The sequence below is a fragment of the Corapipo altera genome, unplaced genomic scaffold, assembly GCF_003945725.1.
Source record: "Corapipo altera isolate COAL_440 unplaced genomic scaffold, ASM394572v1 55, whole genome shotgun sequence".
In the NCBI taxonomy this organism is placed as follows: domain Eukaryota; kingdom Metazoa; phylum Chordata; class Aves; order Passeriformes; family Pipridae; genus Corapipo; species Corapipo altera.
This window is the reverse complement of record NW_020884882.1, coordinates 7967462-7988802: the sequence shown is the minus strand read 5'-3', so window position 1 is coordinate 7988802 and position 21341 is coordinate 7967462. Positions and strand designations below refer to the sequence as shown.

General features: G+C 46.1%; 1 protein-coding gene across 7 annotated transcripts in view; it reads left to right on the top strand.

The window, feature by feature from the left end:
• GRIP2 (glutamate receptor interacting protein 2) overlaps positions 1–21341 on the top strand; it is a 276332-nt gene that overhangs the window by 219895 nt on the left and 35096 nt on the right. For all 7 annotated transcript variants that reach the window (XR_003527203.1, XM_027640504.1, XM_027640505.1 and 4 more), the window contains 10 exons: positions 1265–1400; positions 2171–2316; positions 5136–5222; positions 5510–5585; positions 6219–6364; positions 10003–10150; positions 11299–11468; positions 15399–15524; positions 16163–16315; positions 16535–16721. Coding sequence is in view for 6 of the 7 variants with exons in the window: in XM_027640504.1 (XP_027496305.1) it covers positions 1265–1400; positions 2171–2316; positions 5136–5222; positions 5510–5585; positions 6219–6364; positions 10003–10150; positions 11299–11468; positions 15399–15524; positions 16163–16315; positions 16535–16721 (1375 nt within the window). In the remaining variant the exon portion in view is untranslated. The remainder of the gene's footprint in view (positions 1–1264; positions 1401–2170; positions 2317–5135; positions 5223–5509; positions 5586–6218; positions 6365–10002; positions 10151–11298; positions 11469–15398; positions 15525–16162; positions 16316–16534; positions 16722–21341) is intronic.

The window sequence follows — 21341 nt, the reverse complement described above, 5'->3', positions numbered from 1 at the left end:
CTGCACAGCCTTGGAGAAAGGTGCCCTGTGTGAGGGTGACTGGTTTCCTCCTGTAAAATTGTGGGAGACAGTAGAGATGGATGGATCATGTTGTAGACAAATTGTGTAAAAGCTTCTTAGAAGAGGCTCTAAGATGTGGAAGGTGGCAAGGTGTGGAAGTTGTCCTATTTGCCTCAGGGCTAGTCACCCTTTGAGCAAAGACCGTGAGGTCTGTCATGTGGAGTAATACAGAGCTGCCTTTTGCCAAGTCTGCAGAGCTCTTGCTCTTTCCTTGGGCCAGAGCTGGCTCTCCTGCTAACTTACTGCCCTTGTCTGTGCCAAATCCAGAAGATGTAATAGTTTTTGTAAAATCCAGACATGAGCTGTTACGGGATTAAAACTGATACCAGATTGGGTTTATACGTAGGTGCTGGACAGACAGGAATGTTGTCTTGGACTAGGGCAAGGTAAAATACACACTGCCTGCAGCACACAGAGAGCAGTACTGCTGCAGCAGGTGTGGGGTGCTAACCCCCTAAACTTGGACGTATGTATTATGGCAGGCAGTGCGTATGGAACCAGTCATGTTGTAAAAGTGACTCGTCTTCAATGCCAGCTGTAGATGAGGTGGGTAATAGGGAGTTTGACTTGGACCAGGTGCAGATGGGTGGGCAAACAGCTGTGAATGAATGCAGGTCATTTCTCCCCCTCCTTCAACTAATGATTGCAAGATCCTACCCCTCTTCACATTATGTTCTTTATCTCCCAACTGTAGTGATGTCTCAAGATATTTTTTTAATCACAATATTTAAGATCCACCCTGTTCTGTCCATCCAGGCAGCTACTGCAGGTCCACAGCATCTTCCTAGCATGTGACTGTGACTGCCTGACATGTAGCCCTGTTAGCACCCTCCCCACTCCATATCAAGCATAATTCCCTGAAGTGATCTCCCTAGACCATTGCTGAGATCCCATAATCCTGGTTCTGATTTCTTCCAGTGTCTTCAGCACCTTGAAACACAAGGTTTTTATTCACTCACAAGCCCTCATTCCTCTGCCTTATCTTCCTTGGTCCTACCTGCCAGCCCTGCATGCAAACAGGGATCTACCAGGACACACTTCTATTTTACAACTTAATTTTAAATAGACTGATGCTTTTTCTTCATGCTAGTTGTACAAATCATCCCAGGTCTTCTTTCCCACCACCTCTAGGAAAAGGATGTCCTTAAGATTGGGAGGAATGTGCCTTCCACTGAGATGTTTGTCTTTATTCCTGATCTTTCAGAGGAGTTCAGAGGGGTCACCATCGTGGAGCTGATTAAGAAGGAAGGAAGCACCCTTGGATTAACCATTTCAGGTGGTACAGACAAAGATGGAAAGCCAAGAGTCTCCAATCTGAGGCCAGGAGGACTGGCTGCAAGGTGAGAAATGGAAATGGGTGCAGAGAGCACAGCAGAACTGGAGAGGAATAGTTGCATGTTCCAGCTACTGAATGAATAGAGTTATAATTAAAGTCGTTGGCACCCAACTCCCTTTTTTCAAGTGCCCCAGAATGCAAAGTTGTTGCTTCAGTAAGTAGAACGTCTTCTATTTTGAGTTATTTCCTATACTCTGTGCAATTATGCTCTGAAATTTTGTGTAGGGATATTAGGGATTCTGTGAAATTAGGCAGCCTTGTCAGGAGAGCTGCATGGTACAATACATCTTGATCAAGCTAAGTGGTTTAATATTGTATCTGCTCTGAATGCTGAGTCTGTAAGTAATGTTATTGGCTCAGAAAAGGAATGGGCAAAGAGAGGTTCCAAGAAGCAGAGAAAGGGAAGGAGTATTCGAACAGTTTTGCAGAAAACAGGCAAAAGGAAAGAAGTTTTCTTTTTCCCTGCTGGATTTTTTTCTTCAGACAGCTCTTGGTGTGCTTTTCTTTGACTAATTGGTCTACATGAATGGGAACTGAGCAACAAAAGAGAGGTTGTGAACGGGTACGCTGCAGTTGTTGCTATATGTACAGATCTGAACACTTGCCACCAGGAAAGATAGATGGCTTCAATTTTAGCACTTCCCTGTGATAGCAGACACATGCAATCAGACAGCAGACAGCTGAGATCAGCCCAGCATTGGTGGCTTGTTCAAAAACTCCTCCAGTTACCAGCCAGCTACCACTGCTTTTTTTTTGCTTTTTATTTCTTTGCAGAAGTGACCAGCTGAACGTCGGGGATTACATCAAGTCAGTGAATGGCATTAACCTGACCAAGCTGCGGCACGATGAGATCATAAGCCTGCTGAAAAACGTGGGCGAAAGGGTAGTGCTGGAAGTAGAGTACGAGCTTCCGCCAGCCGGTGGGTGCCTCCCTCATAACACTGCTCTCTCTCCCTGGCTGCTTTTTGTCCCGGGGTGCAGATGGACTTGCTCGTGCATTGGCTCCCATGGCCAAGGCAGAGTACAGGGGCATTTTGACGTTGCCTTCATCTGCTCGCAGCGCGGCGGATGCTGCAGAGCTGTGTGCAGTCGGAGCAGAGCGCTTTTTCCAGCACAGTGGGTGCCTGTTCATGCACACCGGCAGGGGATGGCTGATTAGGTCTGTCTTGCCTCGGAGTGACTTGGTAGCACAGGCCAATCTGCCTCCTGATGCTGCTTCAGCTTGTTTTTCTTTTTCCCTTTTGGAGCGTGGCTACGGGAGGTTTTATTCAGTCTTAAACATGTATTGCCAGATGCTCTTTGCGGAACTGTGGCAAGTGCTGTTAGTCCTCAGGATGCTTTGAAGTGTTATGTGTTTTCAGAAGGGAAGCTGAAGCAATCTGCTCTCCAGCTAAGGGGCCCTGGCAGGAACTGGCAAGCCCAACTCAGTGGACTTGTGTCCTGATGTGGGAGACTGTGTGCTCTTGCCCTCATTTGTTTTGATGATTGAGGTTTCTGATTAAAACAAATTCCTCGATACAGTTTCTCATCACAGTCTTTCCACTGTGAAAACAGTCTCCCCAGTTATTAGTCATTCCGTTACCCAGATCAATCAGAGGATGATTGGGCAGAAGAAATAGAACAACTAAAAATAAGATGACAGGAAAAACAAAACTAATGAAATCTAAACATTTTGCCCCAGATAAGAAGCTATCTTACACTTCATAGCTTTGCTCTAGCTGCTGCCTTTATATGAAAAGTATTCAAGATATAAATGAATATGTAAAGCCCAAAAGAGAGAAAAATCTAATCTGGATTAGTTGAATCTCTATCCATCATTCCCCTCTGTTCTACTGTACATGTAAGTGAGCTTTTGCATACAACCCTACTAAAGCCAACTGTGACTCAAGTTTTCCATGTTCTCATGCTCCCTAGGCATGGCCACTCTTAACCTTTTTCTGTGTCTGTGAGCCTGGCTGTCAGGGATCTGATAAGCTGTACTTCCCAGCTGAGGAGCGGTGCCAGTGCCGCATGGCTCAATCAATAGCAGCGACGCGAAATGTCCTCGGCTCTGAATGAGCAGGAAGAGCACACTGAGATACTGACTTCTCTCCAGTGACATTATTGGGGCTGTTTATGAATGATCCAAACAAAGAAGCACTGCAAAATACAGGGAATTGTCAATTATTGCCTGGTTCCAATTCATTGTGGGCTTTTATCTGCTGTGAGGGTTTGTTATTGCTGTGTGTACTCGCCTCTCTCTCTCTCTCTTTCCCTGGGCAAAGAGCAGAAATACAGTGCAATTCAATAGCTCATGCTTGTTGGTTTGAATTTTTTTCCCCACTTTGTAATCTCCCTCTTTGGAAGAGATCTTGCAAGTCCAAGTCCAGTTTTCAGGCCACTGTGTCGTATCATTCTCTGCTGTAAATAAACTGAGTCCCGGATTAATGCTAGCTTAGGCTTCCCTGCTCCTGCTGATCTTATGAAAGGCTGTTGCAGCACTTCACGTGTGGGTGCTTAGGACAGAAACTGGATGGTTTCTGAACTCACTTGTGGATGCTTTATACCCTTTCCTTGGTATTTGAGTATCACCCCTTATCTGTGAACCTTCCCATACCCTGAGCTTTTCCCTTCTGGAGTATTTCTGGGCTGTGTCCCTGTTAGCTGTCTGCACTGCAGCAGGAGCAAAGTGGGAACAGTGTTTTGGAGGTTTATTTGGCCTTGCTGTAGCCTCATCCCCAGGGCTGTCTGCCTGTAGGGTGGTACCATGCCTCCACTCCATGTCTTTTGGGTTAGCTTAAGGGCTGGTTTAACCCTAATTTGAGTGCAGGTTGCAAGCCCTCAGGGTCCTTGGCAGTGAGGATGGAAGGGAGATTCACTTCAAAAAGCCCCTCCTGAGCCAAGGGTAATGCCAGTGTGGATGTGCCTAGGGCAGCATTCAGCTCCAGGTTGCCAGGTTGAAGTCAAGTTCTTAGTCTTTTTTTTTTTTTTTTTCTGATTATTCTTGTGGCCATTCATGGTACTTGGTTTGAAGATTAGGAATTTTCAGAGTGGACCAGGCTGAAATACCATGTGCAGTTCTGGATGGAGAAGTCTGGGAAATTGTCCTGTATTCCCTGCAGTAGTGCAATAAATCATCAAATAGCAGAGGATGGCAAGGGTTAGAAACAGTTTCTTTCTTTTTCTCTTTACTTTTGTACATTTTGTATTTTGTACAAATAGTACTGTGTATTTAACATAAAATTACTGAATTGCCCCTGGGATCAGTTTAAAGATTCACCTAATCTTTTTTAAATCCAAAATATGAGAGGTAAGGGAAAAAAACCCAACCTTTTGCACTGAGGATTTGGGATTTTCATTTTCTTTAAGGTCAGCCAGTGACTTGATTCCTTATGCTGCTGCTGGGGTTTTTTCTAATAAGTTTCTATCTGTGGCAGAAGCTTTTGAGAAAAGCTGAACACATTAAAGCCAGTTGATAAACGAGATGGTTTTACTTGAATGTCAGAGTATTAACCAAGACAAATTTGAGGGGACATGCACTGCACTGAACTGATGAAATCACCCTAAAACATGATGGTTGGCTCTGATGAAGGTTCGTGTGTCTGGGTTGGACTCTTTTTGCCTCTAAATAGGCAAGATACAATATGGGCTTTGGGCTGGACTTTCATTTCAATGATGTTTGGAGGAGTTTTGATACATTTTACAGGATGGTTGGAAAAGGTTTATCTGGGGGTAACTGGGTCTTTCTCTCTTCCTCTAGTGCCAGAAAGCAGTGCTGGCATTATTCCCAAGACCATAGAAGTTTCCCTCTACAAGGAAGGCAACAGCTTTGGCTTTGTGCTGAGAGGTTAGTAGCTGCTCCATAGAAAAGCAGAGAGGACAAGCACTGGCAGAGGTGATTTGGGAAGTGGGAAAATAAGACGGTGAACATCATAAACTTCAGCTGAGCAATAAAAGCGTATCCTGGAGAGAATCCATTGCAGCCTTCAAGGACTGCCAGCTGTCTGATCCAGGGCAGTCGTTTTGCTTTCAGGCTGTGTCAGCTGTTGTGTGATAAATGTCCCTTCTTTCTCAGCACTCTCATTCAGACTTTTAAACCTCCCGTGACTTACGGCTTTCCCGGTTTGATTCCAGGGGGAGCTCATGAAGACTGGCACAAGTCCAGACCGCTGGTGCTCACCTACGTGAGGCCGGGTGGCCCAGCAGACAGGTATTGCTCATGTCACACCTCTGGCACGTGCTCTCACAGGACAGACCTGCAGCTCTCACCCTGCTCTTGGATGTGTGTCATTCTTGGCCTCCTTGCTGGTGCCTCCCCAAGGCTTCTCATGCTGATGGTGTGGAATGACAGAGGTGGTGTGGGGCCTGTGGAATGTGGGGAGGAAGGACCTGGTGCTCACAGGCTGACTCGTGTAGATGTTATAGTTATAAGCAGAAACTCCTCTTCCAGAGGCAGCCACTTCATTAGCCCCGTGCAGATGAATCGTTGATGCTGTTTTGGAAAGCAGGAGCCAGTCTATCTATACTCATGCTCATAATTTAGTATGATGGGCCTTGTACTATAAATAACCCAGACTATTGTCCCAATGAGTATTCAGTTCCTACAGGATGAGAGTAACTGGCTTTTTAATATGTGGGTATATATATATATACTTACACACATACACGTGTGTACACACACAAAAAATATATACTTATGTATTTATATATTGGTTATATAGATATATAACTAATTTATCTGTAGAAATATAGATAAATATATAAACATATATAGATTATATATCTAAATATAAATAAATACTTATAAACAAACGAAAAAAATTTTGCCTGTGGCTTCTTACAGGGAAGGGTCCCTGAAAATTGGGGACAGGCTGCTGAGTGTCGATGGGATCCCTCTGCACAGCATGACCCACGCTGACGCCCTCAACATCCTGCGGCAGTGCAGCCAGGAGGCACTCTTCCAGATCGAGTATGATGTGACCATCATGGGTAAGGACAAGATGGTTGTGATGGCATCTTTTTTACTGACTGCGTGGAAAGTATGTGAGACTGGAGACAGTAATTGGGGTACTCAGTTCCAGTGGAAAAATCGCTGAGCAATGTGCTGCCAGCATGGGTGTAGGGGGTGTAGAGTTCAAAGCTGGATTAGTTAAATGCATTTGAAATGCTCTTATCCAGTGATGTGTCTCGATAGGAATGATGAGTGGTTTTAGAGGAGTGGGGGGAAAGGGGATTTTGTAATGTAGGCAGAGAGGGCATAGGAGAAGTCAGAGTTAAAGGAGGCTGGAGCACTCTGCCAGCACTGCAAATAGGGCTATTAAATGTGTGCAGGGGAGTGAGCTGCATGCAGGCAGAGACTTGTTCTGGCTTTGGTTCTGAATTTTGACCCTGCTTAACTCTGGAGCTATTTTTCTTAGAAATGTTACTTCAGATCTGCTTCTGAAATAAATGAGGGGTGATCAACAGATTGACCCCAAGTAAGACAGAATTTACTGGAGGGCAGAGGATGGGCATTTCTAAAAGGCATTTTACGCAGTAGATATTAAGTTTGAGGGTTTGGTGGGTTGGTGGTTGAGGTTTTTTTTCATTTGATTTTCAGTTTCAAGCCCTGGGAAAGGGTTTATTATTAGCTACTGTAAAGGCATTTTGAACTGGCTTTGTGGCACAGAGCTGTTACTGCAGGGAGTGTTGTTAATGAGTTTAAGATTACCACAGAGTTCGAAGCTGTGTTGGTTCTGGAAGCTCACTGAGCTGTGTGTTAGTTTTTGATATTGCATATGTCTCCAGAGGGCTTTCTGCCTCCACTGGAACCGTGAGCTGGACAAGGTTGGTGTCTTTTCCGCAAATCTTGTAAACCAGTCCAGCACATCTGAGACTGGAATCCAAGTGAGGAATAGGAGTCCATCAAGTTGTTTTCTAATTTGTCAGTGTGGAGGAAAATGAAAAGGATCTGAAGCTGAGAGAGTTGGATACCGTGTCACCCCCAGGAAAAGAGAGCTGAGAACACCAGAATTTGCTCCATGCAATGTGCAAGAGAGTTACACCAGGATAAGGGAGCTCCCTGTGGCAGCCCTGAGGGCTTTCTGCTTCCTGTTGAGTCTCTTTCCCTCAAACTGGTTACAAGAGCCATCCCTCCTTAGGGAGGTGAGCAAAGCCAAGTAGGTCTCAAAGAAACCTAGTGCAAGAAGGAAACCCACCCCCAGTATTTCCTCCAAAATAAGCTACTGAGAGAAAGATCTTCTAGAAAACACCTGCCAACCCTCAGCTTTGAGTGGTGAGGTGATCAGCTCTCCCGTGTCTTTGGCACTGGGGTGTCTGAGAGCCTGGAGCAGATTCTGTTTCCCTTGTATCCACCACAATACTGGTGAGTACCCTTCAAGCTTATGGGTGTGAGCAGGTGTTGCACGGCCCTTGTATCACCCTGGGAGGTTGCAGCTTTGTGTGATGGTGCAGAAACACCTCGTTGCCAGTGCAGCAATGCCCATTGACTCTCTACAGTAAAGTTATTGCATGGCCTGCTCTGTCCCCTCCATGTTTCTTTTTAAATTAGCTTGAGTGTAATAGCCCCATGTTAATCACACCTCACAAATATTGCTGGATTGCAGACTCCTGACCTTTGATTCAAGCCAAATCTTTCCCTGGAATAATTAATAGAGTCTTGGCTGGTATTTCCTCAACAAATGCCTCTATAAAATGGATTTGGAGCAATACTCATCTATGCCACTGGAGATGAGAATTAAAAGGGATGGTGAGGTGGACCCTACCGTGTGTGGTGGGAGAAGTGACCATGGGCTGGAGGCAGGACTGTGGTTTCTTACAGTCTTATTGATAACCTCAGTCCTGAGGCCCTGAGGCTTTTTCTTCTCACCGTCATGCTGAGACCTCCCTGGGAAACAGTTAGTAAAGCTGAGGAGCTTGGACACTGGGTAAAAGGGAGAGCAGTTGGTATTTTCCTTGCAAAGAAAAGTGTAACACTCCAGCAAACTCTTTTCATGATTTTATTTTCCCTATCTTCTTCCCTTCAGCTGGAGGGATATAAATCTGTGTTCCTCTTCAGAGGATATGTGCTGGACATACACAGGCAGCAAAGCTAACATATAGCTGGTGTTTGCTGTCAGAATAGATCCTCAGTCTCTTGGTGCTTCCTTTGCCAACAAAGGCTTAAGTGCACCTTCCGCAGGCTTTAGCTGGGTGCTTTGTGCATCTTTTGATTAAACTGGGACTGTGCTTTTTACCAGGGCCTGCAGATCTCCCCAGTGGTCCTTTACATCAGAGAATAAACACTGTTTTATTTGAAGCCTGCATAACCTTTAATGTGGCTCATTCCTCCTCCTTCCTCCCCTGTGAAAAAGGCCATGGTGAGTAGACCAGAGCCTGAACATCCCTTGGATGATCTCCAAGGGGAATTTCCAAGGTGAATTTCTGTCTCCAGAGACTCAGCACCTTCAACAAATCTCAGGAAAGACCTTACTGCAGCTTAGCTCCCTGGATCTGCATTAGTGCTCCCATTTATCAGAGAACAAGAAGGAGCCATGCATCAAGCTTTGGAGCCAAGTAACATCAGCATTTTTAGTGGAGCATAGCTTTGGAAGGGAAAAGCCTTACTATGAATAATTAAGGACTGAGAAGGCATCAGGTGTTCAGAGGGCTCTACTGGCCTTTCCTTCAAAGTGGATGGCTGGTCCTTCACAAGTGCTTTTGTGTGGGGGTCAACTACACATGGGCTGTTGGTTGTTGGATGCCTGATGGTGATAACAAATTTGTTAATCCTACCTCTTTATGATGGCTTTAGGTAATCTGGAAGCAAATGTGTGTAACAGAGGTGGAGGGAATTTCTGTCTAATCAGCCAGAAACGCAGGTTTTCTTTTTCCTCCCCCTTCCTCAAAAGAGATGGATAGGTTTGGTGCAGGCTTATACTACTAGGTGCAATTTCGTAGGAGTTTCGTAGTCTCGCTTACAGCACCTATTAAGCTTATTGCAGAAATGCGTCTTTTAAACATGAGTTACCCCTGTATTGTCTGATGGGAGAGAGGAGGCTGTTGTAAGTGCACGGGTAAGACAGTTCTGTGTCTGCTCCCACTGACACTGGAGGAGCTCAGATGAGCAGTTGAGCTGGTATTTTGAAGCTGGTGCTGAAACACAGAAGAGTTGACTGGTTTGTGTACTGGTCAGCAGCCATGAGGCTACTGAGTACTTCAGAAAGTGGGATCCTGTATCTTTGTGTCTTTTCTTTTTTACTTGTTTGGGAAAAAGCCTGTAACAACTATGTCCTTGTGATCTTCCTTTTTTGTGCTTTTAATGCCGTTGATGTGACTGCTGCAGAGCCTTTGAGGAATCTCTTCCTCGATCTTGCTATTTAACCCAAAGAAAAGAGGGAGGGGGTTTGTTTCCATGAGCGAGTTGTTGTAATATCTCTTCATGTCATTATAATGTAGATTTTGTGCAAAAGCAATTTTGCTTCTTGAATGTACTTCTTTGTTAAGGTACCACGTGACACAGACTGTAGGATGCCCAAACTACAGGTTTGCTGATGCACATGGCAAGTCAGCACTGTTGGACAACCTCTGCATTTAGAAATGGAAAAGTCTGTATGAGAAGTGTCTTCAGGTGCTCTCTTGTTTTGCAGATACTGTAGCAAATGCTTCTGGTCCTTTACTAGTTGAGATAGCAAAGACTCCAGGGTCTACACTGGGAATCACACTGACGACAGCCATGCACCGGAACAAGCAGGTGATTGTCATCGACAAGATCAAGCCGGCCAGCGTGGTGGACAGGTACAGATCTGAACAGGCTGCTCCTACCTCTGCTCTTCCTTTCTCCACTGCTTTTTCGTCCTCTTGTTAGTTATATACCATTCTTCGCTGTCTTGCCTTGGAACATTCACGTCCACACGTTCTTAGCACTACATGTGCTAAAAATACCTGACCCAAGAGCAGTGGACACTCCTCACCAGGAATGAATGTAACTCAGTGCATGTGAAAGCTGAGCTCTGCTTTAGAAACCTCAGATGAGACTGCCTTGGAGCTGTGAAATGGCTAAAGCCCATTATGGAAACTTCTGACTGGAGCCTTTTTCTGATGGACAAGTCAGCTAGTCACCCTTACCTGGGGATACAGACAGACAGACTGCTGTGCAGCACTGCCTGTGGTCAGTCATGTTGCTGAGCTGAACTGCTGGCTCTTAGGACTTAAAGGTGAAGGGCCCTGGGGGGAAGCCTTGTGAGGAGTGGATGTGGTCACTTGGTCTGTTCAACCTGGAGAAGAGGAGACTGAGGGGAGACCTCATTGCAGTCTATAAGTTCCTTATGGGGGTAAGAGGAGAGGCAGACACTGATCTCTTCTCTGTGGTGACCAGTGACAGGACCTGAGGGAATGGCCTGAAGTTGTGTCAGGGGAGGTTTAGGTTGGATATTAGAAAAAGGTTCTTCACCCAGAGGGTGGTTGGGTGCTGGAACAGGCTCCCCAGGGCAGTGGTCACAGCACCAAGGCTGACAGTACTCAAGAAACATTTGCATGATGCACTCAGGCACATGGTGTGACTCTTGGGGATGGTCCTCTGCAGGACTAAGGGTTGAACTTGATGATCTTTGTGGGTCCCTTAGAGCTCAGCATTCTGTGATTAACTATGATTCTGGGTGAGCCCTCAGCCATCCAAACTACCTATGAGGGGGCACTATTACAAACCTGAAAGATTTTTCCCAAGCTACCAGCAGCACTGACTGAAACACGAACCATCTTAGTTGGTATTTTGCGCAATACTTGAACCTAAGGTTCAAATTGGAAGTTAAAAATTATATATGAAAAAAAATCTCACAAGAATTCACACAATTATTTGCAATTGGATTTTGTGTGTGTGCTCCCAACTGTAAGGATGTGGGGTTTGGCCACGTGTATGATTACCTCTCTTGCTGTTTCCTTTGCAGATGTGGTGCGTTGCACGTTGGTGACCACATTCTCTCCATCGATGGCACGAGCACAGAGCACTGCTCCTTGTTAGAGGCAACTCAGCTTTTAGCTGCCACTTCAGAAAACGTCAAGCTGGAGATATTACCTGTTCACCAAAGCAGGCTGCCTTTGAAGCCTCCAGAAACAGGTCTGTCTTCTGTGAAAACACTGTTGGTCACCCTGAAAACTCACTTTAGGTCCCTATTTGGGTCTTGCTGCTTTTGAGTGCTGGCAGCAGATTCCAAAGAGAGACATCTGTGGAGGGGAAAAAAATTGATGTTTTGATGAAATGCATGTGATTAGATGACGTTCTTCAAGGATATGAATAGGGAAAAGAGGTAACATCTGTGCTTGAATGGGGAAATCAGAGATGGGAATCCCAGGGTTTTGCAGTGCTCAGTGCTGTGCAAGCCACTTCCTTAGTACCTCAGATAAGAGGCTCTAATGGAGAGGGAGGAAAACAACCTTGGTGCTGGCAAATCTATTTCCAAGCTCAGTTTTTATTTGCTGATGCCTGGTAAGGCTTTGAAAAAGACATGTCAGTAGCTGGGCTGGGTCAGTGGACTTCCAAAGCTGTAATGTAAGTGTTCCTCTTCCAGACCAGCCTGATTGAGTGGCAGCTGTGTCTGAGTAGCCAGAGGTAGAGTGAATTCGTCTGTAGCTGCTGGTTTCTACTACCTCTACCAAAGAAACACTGAGAAAGTAACTCTGGCTCTAGTGAGATCAAGCCCAAAATGCCTGTAAACATGATTAAGAATTAACCCATGTGAGCTTTCTTGTTTCCCACCTTTAGTTTCTCCTTCCACATGAGAAACTGTCTCGGGCTCTTATATAAATTTCATTGTGACCATATTCTTGGTACTAGTGTATTTGTTGCAACTTTTGCCTGCACTTTCATTACAGTCCATACTGGTGGTCTTAAAATTCAGGTGTTTTGGGTGTGACTGTTCACTACCAGTCCTTTCTTCAACCATTTTCAATCACCCGTCTCTCAGGGACATGCATTTTAATAATATTGGTGCACAGTAGCCCTGGGCACAACTGGTCTTGCCATTCTCTTCTAGGGTGGTTTGGGAAAGGAGGAAAATATCTGTGTTGTCTTCTTTAAACTGATACAGTAAAACATAAAACCCAGTAACATCTCCATGTCTAGAAATAAATCTTGTACATGTCCAGTCCAATTTGTGCAGAATTAAAGCAGTTTAACAAAGGGAATGGATGACTTGACCTTTGTGCCCAAGAAAAAATGGAAAGCTATAATCCTTTTTCAATGGCTGTTAAAATGAGCTATTCTCCTCCTTCCATTAGTGCCCTGGTCCTAATCTTCTTGCAAAATATATGCATTCAGCAGCAGCCCAGGAGAAGGAGGCTCTGTGGAAGGACAACTCGGTGTGATCAGAGCCTTTTTACCCAACCCCCATAGATCAGATCAGTTTGCTGTGGCAGAAATACAGAACAAAAACTTGGGAGAATAATTGCAACACACAAATATGAAAAAGAAGAGATATAACAATTGTGCCCACTTTTTTGATTAAACTCTTTAACATGTGAGGGATTCTGTTCTTCCATGTGGCTGTTAGGAGGCAGAGGTGTGTGACTGGAGACCAGTGCTTGGGCTTGAACCTTCTCCAGTGCTGATGGGGGTTGGTGGGGACAGGAAGGAGAGTACTTTGGGCAGGAGAAGCAGCTCAGGAAGCCCCTGTTCCTCAGTGGCACAATGCAGCTTGTGGTGAGTAGCTGAGGACCCAGTTGACAAACTATGTCTGGACCTGGGAGAGCCTGCCTTCTGCTCCAGGCACTCAGTACCAACTCCACAGGCTACTTTTTCTGAGTTTAGGGAAACATATAGGGGCAGTAAGGCAAAATGGGCCATGCAAGAGCAAAATGTTGTGGGTAGCAAGCAAGTGAAACCCAGGGAAAGCAGCTGAGAGAGGAGATCATGCAGATATATTCCTGTTCAGTACTCGCATTACTGAGTCCTTCCAGCCTGTGCCTGCATGGGGTTTGTCATCATATTTTTTTAAGAGCGGCTTCTTGTGCAATCAACATCTGTTTCTTGAGGAGGTGGAGAAGGATCTGAAACTGCAGTGACCATGCAAAAACATGACCTAATGCTGAAGCATGGGAGTCAAACTGAGTTTGCTTTCTCTGTTGCTCTGGGGGCATTTGGAGAGTTTGTGGGAGAGTTTGTGGGAGGATTATGCCCTGCTCACAAGATCAATGGGAGCAGATGGTGCCCAGGAGCAGTGCTGGGATGGATGGGTATCCTCAGGCAGGGATGATGTCTGAAAGATTGGGGAAAGCTGTTGTAAGTTTTTATCACAGAATTGTCCAAAATCTCTTCTCCAATGCACTGGCAACTGAGCTTCAAAGGCATGGTTTTTTTCTTTTGTCAGATGTAAGCTAAGAATTTATAGACAGATGGAAGTGTTTTAGTTACTCTAAGTGGATTAAATTATTTTGTATATATGCCCATAAGCTCTGACCCTCATGTTCCAAATGTTTAATTTTATTAAGAACTTTGCTTTTTGTCTAGATATAGCTGCATTTATTAATTTTATTTTTGTTTTTAAAAGCTGTCTTGCTCTGAATTTACTTTTGAATCCACAAAATAGAAACCCGAGAGCTGGAAGTGTATTTTTTAAAAGCTTGATAGACTAAGTGCTAAACTCAGTAAGTGTTTAGCAAAGTCTAAATATAATCACTGTAATTGGCAGGAAAACCTGACCTAAATGATTTAATGCCTGTGATGCACACAAAGAAAATGGATTTCCACTGTTCAAGGCACTAAGAGATGACCTTTAGAGGAGATCTCTGTGTGGACTCATTAAATAAACTAAGTTCCTGTCCCAGGTTTGCAGCCTCAGAAGGTTCTGATAGTGCCAAGGCTGCTCAGAGAACCCAGAGCCTGGAGGAGATCTCATCCTGGGAAAGTGCTTACCAGTCAGTGCAAGTGGTTGTGAGGTTAAGAATTCTGGGATGAACTGTGGCTGCAGTGATGCTCTACTGTGGGATGCTCTTCATGCTTAACTGAATAAAACAGATGCTTGAAATCTTGCTCGTTAGCCAGAAATTCCTCTCAGAAGAAAATAGATCCAGACAGTGTGGTGCAGAGATTCGGGAGAGAACACCTGGTGCTGTTGGGCAAGGAAAACCAAACTGACCCTGTGCTTCCCAGGGGCATCAGTGAGAACAGACAAGAGGCCTGTGCCTGGGAAGTGTTGGAGTCACTTCAGAAGTGACTTGTGGCATCGTGACTTGGTGTTGCACAGTCACAGTTCCTGGGCAAGGGATTTCCAGATGCTGGATGTCACACTGCAATGATTTCTACCAGCATGTGCTGGGGTTAGGGTTGAAGTTAAAGCAACAAAGTTGTGTGTCCTTGAACAGGGTCTGCCATGTTGGTGCCATGCTTTCATTTACTGTTTGCCACAGCATTGGCATCTTTTCCTGTGCTGGTGTCCCTCCTTAGTGCCTTTAAGCAGTAGTTTATAAAACCCCTTTTGTTCTGGTGAGCTGGAGGCAGCCCTCTGCTACTCCTCTCTTTCATCTCTTTGTGCATGCCCAGCCAAGAGCAGCTGCTAAACAACCAAATGCTGAAGCCAAGTGCTCAAAGCAGCCCTTGGCACATGTAGAAGGTGTTGAGCCTTGTCACGGGGGGGCAGCTCCAGCAGCAAGGTGGGAAGCAGCACAAGGAGCTTCCCCGGTGCTGTTGGATAATGCTGATGGCCTCTGTGGGAAACTTGTTTCTGGATGGAGCTTCTGCACGTCGCACAACAGACTGCAAATGGTAATGACATGTGTGCACTGCCAGTGTGGCTTAGTCAGGCCGTTGGCACAGGATGCGGAGTTTTTTATGGGAAATGGGTAGATTTGTGCCACTTTGCATCAAGTGTCACGAGGTTAGTGGACTTGCATTTTTGCTTCTGGTGTTTGACGTACTGTGGTTGGATCCTGACTTGTTCAGAGCCAGGACGAGGCTCTTTTCTACCACCTCCTGGCTTATGCTTCTTACCTTTTTTTTCTCTCACTTCTCCTTCCTGCCTGTGGTGATTTCTTCTCCCCTGGATGCCATCAGTCAAGGTGCAGAAGAGTGACCACCACCATTGCTGGGACCCCTGTGTCAACTACTGTCACACTCACCACCCTGGACACTGCAAGACACCCACTTGGAACCAGACATCTGGACAGGATTACTGCAAATGTAACCTCCCCACATGGTGTTGTCCCAGTCCTGCATGTGTACATTCATGTTGTGCCCCTTCATTTCTATAATACCCAGCTCTGTAGCCTGACTTGTCACTGGGTCCCTCCTCAGTCACTGGGTCCACTTCTGTGGGTCCAGTGCTGAGTGCAAAACCAGTATCTGCAGCCCAGCACACACTGATCTGGTAACTGGAACAAGAGCAGTGTTTTGGCAGACTCACGTGCCCATCCTCTAACCCCATGCTCGAGTGCCTGGTTTCATATGGCAAAAATGAGTCTCTGTGAGACAGGGAGGGCAACTCCGGTGGTGTGTAGGATTGTGATATGGGAACCAGCTCATCCCTGGTGCCACACACTTGTTGGCAGCAGGATTATGGCTACCTCAAAATCTGCAAACCCATCTCTAGCAGGAAGCAGGCTCTGTGCAGCCCCAGGTTTCTTGTCTTAAGGAAGTAAGATGGGAAAGAGGAGACATTGTATTGTGTCCAAACCATGTGAAGCAAACACCTGGTCTTGAGTCCTGAAGCTGGAAAGAAGAAGCTAGTCTGAACCCATTAGGTGTTTTATGACACTGTTAGGTGAACCCACTGCTGCACTTCCCTGTGCACATCCCTAACATGCTCTGTTTTTCCCCAGCTTTGGTGGCTGCCAACTTCTCGTCTCCCACCATGAATGCGCAGGGCTTCCCTTGCCAGAACTCGAACACGCTACCTCGCAGCTCCCACCCCATGAGCCCCCGCACCACCATGCTGAGGAGAAGGCAAAAGAAGAAGGAGCACAAGAGCTCGTGTAAGAGTGGCATTGGGCTGAGGCTGGGTTGGATGGGTGTGCATGCTGACCTTGCTGTCCTTGTCAGCTGTTAGCTGGGGTAGAACTGCTTGTCTCAGCACTGTCAGTGCCTCCCTCACCCTTGGTCACTGTCCCCACCACTGCCAGACCAAGGTTTGTGACCCAGTCTCTTATGTTGACTGTGGCTGCCCTGACCTTCTGTCTCTCTCCTCCTCTTAGTGTCACTGGCCTCCAGCACGGTGGGTCCTGGCGGGCAGATAGTCCACACAGAGACAACAGAGGTGGTGCTCAGGGGAGACCCTTTGAATGGCTTCGGACTTCAGCTCCAGGGAGGCATCTTTGCTACTGAAACTCTGTCTTCTCCACCTCTCGTCCGCTTTATTGAGCCTGACAGCCCGGCAGAGAGGTTAGAGACCTTGCCCTTGGATGCTGATGGTGCTGCTGCTGAACATTTCATGGTTTGGTTTGTTTTCTCTCCTCAGAGGCTCATTTAGATATTTACTATCATCCTTGTAATATCTCCCATTCTTCACTGGGCATGGTTTACTGTCACTGCCATTTCTGCACTCGTCGGCTGACCGTGGCCTCCCTCGCATCCCAGGTGAACGTCTTGGCACCAGGCTGCGGCTGGTCTGGGAGGAGGAGGAGGAAGGGAGTGTGTGTCTGTGTGAGAGTGCCATTCCCATTACTTTTTCTTTTTTTTTTTTTTTTTTAATTTCTCTTTGAAAGATAAATCTTTTAGATTGGTGCAGAAAGAGGAAAGGTCTGAATAAGAGTCCCCTGCAAAACATTTTCTGTCTCTGACTGGAGAGCCCAGCTGTATAAATTGGCCTTAAAGCCAAGGCTTTGAACTGTAGAGAGGGTGCTCTGGTTGAGGAGCAGGTAGGTGCTGCAGTAAGCACTCTTGCTTTTGACTCTCTAATGCTGGGAAAAGAGCAGAAGGGAGGAGCAGCATTAGCTGCTGTGTGTCACCCATGAGGATACTGGGGAGCAGTGACTCTTCCAGTTGCAGAGCCTCAGCCCCAGAGTTCCAGCTGCTCTGGCTAAAGTTCTCCTTTGCTGGCTGGATTTAGAGCCTGCTCGAGTGCCTGTGCACTACAATGTAGGTGTTGTCTACCAAGGCTTGTTACTAAGCAGACCAAGATGGCTTAAGCTCTTGTGGGGTGGAAAGGAGAGCTGATTTTGTTAGGCAGATGAAATAGTGAGAGCTGAGTGAGCTGGCACTTAATGCCCCGGTGCTGGTTTCTCTTCCCGCCTGTGATTTCCACTGTGGTTTGTCCTGCCTAGGAATGCTGGAGGTGCAGTGATGTGGCAGTGCTCAGCACCTGCTGCAGACCCCTCCTTGTAAGAAGAATTCTCTGATGGCCCCATCAGCATATGCTGATGGTTCAATGTCCCCAGGCCTGCCCAGAAAAACAGCACATGGGGGAGTTGTAGAGTTCTGTGGTAAGGAAAGTGTCTGCAAAAGGAAATGCAAGTCCTTGCTGTGCAGACCAGTCTCTGTGTTGTAGCTTCTCCAGGTGGCCAATGCAGAGGCAAGGTGGAGCATGAGTGCCTGGTGCTTGTGTCTGCAGGAGGACAGGGACAAACATCTGGCTCAGGAAAAGGAGCTGTCCTGATGCAGGCTAAGAGAGATTTCTAAGCCTAATACGCCTTTTGTTTATTTGGTTGTTTCCAAATAGGGTTCAAAAATAAAGGTGATGGTGGTTTACCTGTTTTTTTTTTTTTAAATCCTTGATTGCCAGGGAGAGTTTGGATCACATTGCAAAGTACCAAACTCCTTTTATAAGTCAGACAGGATCAGAACCTGCTGTCCTGGGGGATGAAGGAGATGTGCTGAAATCCTCCTGGCTTTGCTTTATCCTCTTGCCAAGCCTGGAGTGAAAGCACAGACTGGCAGTGCAGTCCTGCTTGGCTCCAGCATGTCACACAGGCTACCCCCCCAGCAGCATTCATGCTCTCCTGTCTGCCACTTCCTGGTGACCGGGAGCAATCCTCTCTGCATTTGCAGCCTGGATTTGATTTGGGGATTAAATCTCTGCTGTATATTTTGTTCTTTCCTAAACCATACTGCTCCTTCTCATTGGCAGGAAAACACTCTTTCCTCTCCATCTTGAAGTGATAAGTGCACTGGATTTGCAGTGAAGAGAAGAAGGCAGTTTTATGTTTTCATTTCACTTTTTGTGTCTTGGTATTCCACAGAGCTCTTTGCTCCATCATTCAGGATACCTTATTCCCTGAGAGGTTCTGCTGCAGCTGAAGACATTAGAGCTATTTTCCTCCCCCTTGCCAAGCTTGGCTCCTGGCTCAAGCTGGGCTGTGCTCTTTCTTGTGCTGCAGTTGTTGCTCTTTGCCAAAAAGGTGAGCTGTGGGGATACAGGGATCAGGCTTAGCAGCCTGGGTCTGACCTGGATGTTCACAAACAGTCTGCAAAGCCTGTGGATCTGAATGTGCTGTTGTACAAGCGTGTGACTCACACTTGCTTTGTCCATCTGGCTTGCCATGGAGGAGCTGCCTCTGGGGTGTCCAGCAAGTGTGAGTACTACCAGGGAGGAGCATGGCATCATCCTCTTTTCTGGGAGGTTGGGCTGCCCTCACATTTATTGTCTGCTTTGTGTTAGCTTGTGGCAGGCGATTTGAAGCAAAAGCTCTCACCCGCCTGACTTGTGATTTGTTTTACTGCAAATAGCTTCTAATAGACCTTCCTCCCCACCTGTTGTTTTGTTTTCTGGGTGCAAGATGAAGCCTTTGGATTCCAAGTGAGACAGTGATTCAACCCCTGTTATCAGCAAGGAAGGTAGAAGGGGAAGAAGCCTGACAATCCCTCTTGGCTGCCTTGAAGCACACAGCTTTTGTGTCCTTCCTCCCCCAGCTGTCATTGGCAACAGAGGGAGAGTATCCGACTTCTCCATCCTAGTATCCAAAATCAATGCTTCCTGCTGAGTTACATGTTTTCTAGCTCTGCTCAGACACAGTTGTTTGATCATTGTGTTTCTGGCTTTTGAGTATGAGTAGTTTGCAAAAGCAAAGTTTAGCAGCTGGCTGAAGCTGTCAGCAAAGCTTTGATCCAGTGGGGGTGGAGATCCACTCACCAGTGTGCAGACACAGATGTGGATACCCACACAGATGTGCACATCTGACCTGTGCAGGCCAGCTCGGGGCATTGTAAGGGCACGATGGATCGGTTTCTGCAGCCGGCACTGTGGCCACTGTCACAGCTACTCTCCCACAGCTGGAGTGATCACGCAGAATCTGATGATGCTGAGTGAGCTCTTCAGTGCATATCCTGCCCAAGGCTTGAATATGTGCTGCTCTGTATCTAGTGAGACAGCTCCGCTGCTCTGTTGCTGTCTTTAAGCCCAAGAAATGAGTCATGGCAAATGCAAATCTCTGCAACTCCAGAGAGACATTCCCATCATGGACTCCAACACATCCATAGGGCTGCCTTCCACTTCAGGAGATGCCTGTAGTCTTGTTCTTTCTGATTTTAAAACACTTCTGCTCCCATAATCTCAAAGCACTTTGTAATCTCTGATGTCAGACTGAGCACCTCTGAGACAGATGCCTTCTCTTTGGGAAAATTGTCTGAAGATTCTTGTAGAGCTAAGGAGAGCTCTGCAAGACCCTTGGCTCCCCAGGCTCTGCTCCCAGTGCAAGGGCACATGACAGCTGGAAACCTATGTCTCCAGTATGATTCTGAAGGGTTAATAAGGCATGCCAGGCCTCCTTGCACTTGCAGAAGGAGCCAGAAGGTTGTGGCTTCACTCCACAAACTTTTATAAACCTGCAAGACCAGGGCTGAATCAGCTGTGATTGACTGAGGCTAATAGTAAAAGAAATAAAATGCTTCTGACCTAACAGAGCTGTTGGCTGTAAAACACCCAGGCAAATCTACCTTGAGTGAAGAAACACAAGAAACAGTTGTTTTGTGAGAAGGCAGCTCTGGTGGAAAAGTGGCAAAGGTTTGCTTTTATGCAGTATAAAAGTATCCTGTGAGCTCCCAGCCCTTGTGGCTGCAACAGTGGTGCCAAAATGGATTGTGTCCTTGTGTGACCTTGAGATGACAGTGATGTCTGAGTGATGCAGCTGTTGATCCCTCCTTTGCAAAAGGTACATTTGGGCCATAGCGAAAGAGCTCTGGGTGGCAGAGGAGTCATCTCTGTTATAGTCTGTGCCATCTTTATATTTATAAGCTGATATTTCTAAGTGCATCTATGTGGCTGCATAGCCACAAGTCCAGTAAAGGACTGTAATTAAACTTGATGTAATTTATTCACAAGGGTGGATTCATTTATACATCATTGAGTTGTCTGTTCTAATCCGAGTCTCCTTCAACAAACAATTCTGAATTTACATCTCATAAAATAGCTGTCGTTTTTACATGGATGCCATGAACTCAGGCAGCAGCGTAAATATACTGCAAGTTTAATACCTTCCTACCAGTAAAATAATCTCCCTAGGCTCTTTCCAAACTTGTTCATATCTCAACTTTTGATGGGCCACCGGCACAAACTGTTGTGCTTGTTCATTTTTCTTGAATTCAGGTGTACGTACTTTTTCTTGATAACCCAGCCTTTCATACACATCCTGTTGTTTGGAGGTGAATAATACAGTCAGTGTCCGTTGCCTTTGATGTTCTCTTCGTGTGCCTGGGAGCTGTGGTACTGTGTTTTCTTACAATTGAATTGGGTGTGAGTGAACGAAGAGTGACTGGAAGGTTTAGTGAAAAACAAGCTGTCTTCTGTGAGGTATCAGTGGAAGGAAGGAGAAGGCAAAGAATGTGTTTGATCATTGTGCAGGAGGGGAAAAAAGGTTCTCTGGAGAAGGCTCAAAACAAGGCGATTGATATCTTCTGGAAAATCTTTGTGGTAAAATAACTCCAGATGTTGAGGTGAACCTTAGACTTGATGCCATAACCCTCAAACTATTTTGGAGACCACTCTGTAGTTTCCATTAATGGTGTATTTGGTTTCCCAAGCTCTGTTCAACTAACAGCCTTATAGGCAGGTGATGAGTGGAAAGTCTG